Source organism: Notothenia coriiceps, unplaced genomic scaffold, assembly GCF_000735185.1.
Source record: "Notothenia coriiceps isolate Sejong01 unplaced genomic scaffold, NC01 NC01_scaffold00036306, whole genome shotgun sequence".
In the NCBI taxonomy this organism is placed as follows: Eukaryota; Metazoa; Chordata; class Actinopteri; order Perciformes; family Nototheniidae; genus Notothenia; species Notothenia coriiceps.
The window spans coordinates 44,861-49,466 of NW_011369007.1; the positions used below are offsets into that span (position 1 = coordinate 44,861).

General features: G+C 44.0%; 1 protein-coding gene across 1 annotated transcript in view; it reads right to left on the bottom strand.

Moving 5' to 3' along the window:
- tdrd1 (tudor domain containing 1) overlaps positions 1-4,606 on the bottom strand; it is a 14,794-nt gene that overhangs the window by 4,176 nt on the left and 6,012 nt on the right. The window contains exons 16-21 of the mRNA XM_010792118.1: positions 2,262-2,393; positions 1,954-2,061; positions 1,508-1,672; positions 1,022-1,354; positions 819-935; positions 587-715 (exon numbers count right to left, since the gene is read on the bottom strand). Of these exons, the coding sequence (XP_010790420.1) occupies positions 587-715; positions 819-935; positions 1,022-1,354; positions 1,508-1,672; positions 1,954-2,061; positions 2,262-2,393 (984 nt within the window). The remainder of the gene's footprint in view (positions 1-586; positions 716-818; positions 936-1,021; positions 1,355-1,507; positions 1,673-1,953; positions 2,062-2,261; positions 2,394-4,606) is intronic.

The window sequence follows — 4,606 nt, forward strand, 5'->3', positions numbered from 1 at the left end:
ATCGTACAATGAAAAACCTCTGGAGAAAAACCCACAGTTTAAAGGGGAAAATGGGAGAAAACCTCAGGGAGAGCAACAGAGGAGGGATCCCTCTCCCAGGACGGACAGACAGAGATGCCGTGTGTAAATCAAAGAGATAATACATTTTACAGCGTAGGTTGACCAAATGTTTGGAAATGCATGTGTCTATAATAAGAAGATCACGCATTTTAAAAGGTTTTTCGCCTACCGACTTGTCAAAGCATTAATTCATGGTTTTTAATAACCGGTATCAGTAAGTTGTTACTTCGGCATCACTTTGAAACGTGTATTACAATTAAATCACGGTAAAATGTGTTCATCTTGTTGTAGTTGTAGCCCCCTTGACAGCGATTCTCTCTCTAGTTTAGCAAACTCAGCCCGACTCAGCCCTGTTTGTTGGCCTCGATAGAACCACGATTTAGTCGGGCCAGAAAAAAGGTGAAAAAGTAGCCCCAGGCCAGAACTAGGCCAAGTGTAAGCACAACCAAAAACAGGCCCCGCACGGCTCGGCATGCTTAAAGCGAGCTCCGCGCTGTAGTGTGAATGCGCCATAAGTGTTCCTCACCAGAGAACTGGGCGCAGCAGGCAGCTCCAGATGTGGGTCTGCTCAGGACAGTGGAGGATAAGGAGGCCTGGATGTTGCTGCAGTACACAGCCAGCTCCGTCATCACCTCCTGAAGCTTCTGGTGGTCCACTGCACAACAAGACACCACAATAACAACAAGAAAGAGTGGTAACGTTTAACCATTTGTGAATCTTCTTATGACAGACGGGGGAAAAAATCCAAGTGTTCTTACCCTGGTTGGGGGCGAGCAGGTAGAAGAGGGAAGGACTGGTGACTGCTGCAAAGCAGGGCTGAAAGGTGTCGTTAAGAGGCAGCTCCACTGTCTTCCAGTCCACTGGGAAAGATGGGACTATGACAAAAACAACAACACATAATTGCAACAGGGCAGCTAAAAACATCAACCATTCCTTTTCACCTTTTGGCCCTCTATCTGACCTTCTGACGGCATTGCAGTCGGCCCTTCAGTTGGTATCTCTTTGGCTCCTGTCGGTGTGGAGGCTTGCACAATTATTTGGGTCTCTTTATGTTCCTGTGTTTTCTCTTGTTGTCCAGAGTCTGAGGTTGTCTCTTTGGGAATCCCTTCAGGACCTATGGCTAGTTGCTCCGAGATAAGAGCAGCGGCCACATTGTGCCCTCTGCTCTCCAGCTCCACACCGTAGCCTTGTTCAGTGAGAGAGAGGATCCGTGCAGAGAGCTGCTCGCCGTCCACAAGATTCTGAAACCACAGCAGTGCTTCACTGCTCCACTCAGATCCCAGGGGCTGCACACCTGAGTCCAAACACAACACACACAAGCTTTGTGAGAAACCACACAACCTGGGTGAAAATGCCCCCCAGAAACACCCTCTGCTACTTTCTCATCATGGAGAAAAGGAATTCATTTCCTTTCTTATTCACACTCTCCTCCCTCTCTCACACCTACCTGTGAGCCAACAGCGAATTGCCTGGAAGGGTAGAGTCAGGAGTCCAGGTGTAATGGATCGAATGTGGTTCTTTTCCACTTTCATGGTATAACCATAGTCCACAAAGTTTACAGACACTTCTTTAGCCAGCTCATTGACCAAAGCCCGATACCACTCTCCATCACCTGGGGAGCGAGAAAGCTCATCATGTTAAAGTAAATCCCAGAAAAACAGAAAATAAAAAGGAGAATTCTGAATATAATCTGATAGAGGTTGTTTGAAAAGTTCCATTTGTCAACAGATCATGCATTCAACTTGCAGATGAAATGTAAAAACTGCATTGAATTTAAAAACAATACATTGATCCAGATAGCATTGTAAACCAAGATCAATGAATATCTTGTTCCGACTTGAATGCCAACGTTTCAAGCCCTTTATGTTTCAACAGTTCAGTCAATGATCTCACCAGGAAACATGGCACAGCAGGGCTCCCCCACTTTGGGCTCAAAAGGGGAGGCTTGTGCCTCACAATGCTTTTTCAACTCAGCGCCCAGCTCTATCAGTCGCTGATGGTCTGACAATGGACAAGATGAGAAAAAGGACACATTAAAGTATAATAGTAGCAAATCATCAAATCTTAGATGGAAATTAAATGAACATAAGCTTGGCACAATACATCAATTAAAATACGTTGTTAATTTATGTCCATCATTCTGGGAGTGCAGTAAATTATGAAATAATCTACAGCCCCCTATGATGGACAAACAACACTACCTGTGGGATTGTTGATGCGGCAGTAAAACTCCAGAGGGTTCTCCAACACGCTGGCCAGCAGCGCCACTGTCTGGCCGTCACTGGGAAGCTCAGCACACGACCACACCAGAGGCTCACAGGCTGAGGGGGGCACTGAAGAGCATATTCAAACAACATTATACATGACATGCCTTACTGTCTGCCTACTTACATTATGTATATTATAGTCAAAACTATAAAGTCGTCATCAAATTCTCTGTTTAACCAGTTAAGCCCTGAGCCTGTTTTTCAGGCCTCAGGCTCGAAAATGACATTCCCAAAACAATTGACTTATAGTGAAAACCACCCTTGAATGATGGGATAGTAGACTAAAAGCTTTACAAATCCAAACTATAACATATAATAGGAACCTTGTATCAAGATTGATGCAAAACAAGTGACATTTGACCTTTTTTAGAGAGATTTAGAAAAATAAACCCACTTCTGGGGTCATTTGCCATATCTCTGGCCGCCCTTGGTCGATTTTGATGATTGACACCTCTTTTGAACCGTTAGAGCCAATAGAATCGAGGGGAAGTTCCTAAAAGCCATCTAAACATTACCCATTGGTGAATGAGTGATGCGTAGCCAGAATGCCCAAAGCCGGAAGCTGGGTTGTAGCTCTAATTTTGCTAATAACATCTACCGTAATTTTCGGACTATAAGGCGCACCTGAATATAAGCCGCAGCAGCTAAATTGAATGATGTGTACATATATAAGCCGCACTGGACTATAAGCCGCAGGTGTTTTAATGTTTAATTACCATATGTAAGTGCACAGAGGGGATTGTCGGGAAAGAGATGGCTGTTTGAGGAAGCTCCCATTTATTAACATTTCAACAAACAAGTTGCATATTTGCATAACGTATTCAAGTTAGGCTTGGGCGGTATCATTTTTTTCATACCGTCATACCTTGCTGACATCATACCGTGGTATACGGTATATGACGGTATAACTTGGGTCGACTTGAGCGAGGTGGCGTTCGGCGGCAAATAGATGTTTAGAACGGTATATTATATGTTCGGTGTAAAATGCAGCCCGAGCCGTTAGACGCTCGCAAAGTGCCGCGACATGCGCGCAAGTGCAAAACAAGGGCTGCATACATGACACATTGTGCAAATGGCACATTTTGAGATCGGATACAGGACGCGTTTGTAGATGTCCGACGTTGTTTCCATTGTGAGCTAAGTTAACAATATATCATCATACATAAACATTTTCCGGGAGTAAATACTTGACTTATTGAATAAAGTTTGCTATATTCACTAACTAGTTTGGCAATATTATTCCGTGGCTGTGTTAAAAACCCTTATTCCCATTTGATTCATGTGGATTACTCCGTGAATGTTTAGCACATTAATGCATTGCGTTTTTAAAACAAGTCGACCTCGACTAAAAAAACCACAACCAGCTTGCATAAGGGATTAAAAAATGTCACTACCCACTTCCACCGTCCTTAAACATCCCAAGAAAGTGCCACTGTCTCTCGTTGTGCGTGTGGAGAAGTCACTGCCGACGAGTAAACCCCAAAATAGCCAAACAGGCCCGCGAAGCATTTTCTTTTTTTACCTAGAGACCCTCCAGAAAAAACGGCCCAATTCTGCGATCGCCCAGAAATTTAACCCGCAATAATCAGCAATAATGGCTGCGAGATTTCTAAAAGGCCCGCCACATTATCAAAAAGTAACGCCATTTAATCCCCGCCCAATTTTCCACACAAATTGAGGGAAAAAAAAAGGTAACTCGTCTTGGACGTGACCCGTCATCAGCTCGCGCATTCACAAGAATGAAACAACACTGTATAGAGGAACGTTGGGAAGCTCACAAGATAGAGAAAAAACTAAAAATAAAATATCTAATCCCATCTCATTTACCCGAACGAACAATTCTACTAAAGAAACCGGGGACCAAAAAGTAGGGGGAAACTATTCTGCACCCCCGTGCCAACCTGTGTGTTGGGAGCCAAAGAGAAAAAATCACGGGACCGACCCACTTTGATTCATTCAATACATTCGAAAACTGCCTTTCCCATGCACTGCTGCGGACAAGAAGCAAACAACGTTCACGAGGCCAATCAACCTCCAAAACCCTTTCGAAGGGCTACAAGAAACGAGATGAGTAGCCCTACAAGATTGAAGCTGCAGATAACGAAGCGAGTAAATGAAAACAGAAGATGGAGGCCGGAGAAGTTGGTTGTGGTGTGGGTGTTGTGTGTGCGTGCGTGAGATTAAAATAAGCCCAATTGTGGTTTTACAATAAATAAACGCATTGAATGGTGTTTAATTGAATAGAAGGGGTTTACAAGTTAGTGGCAGGTTGTGGTGTG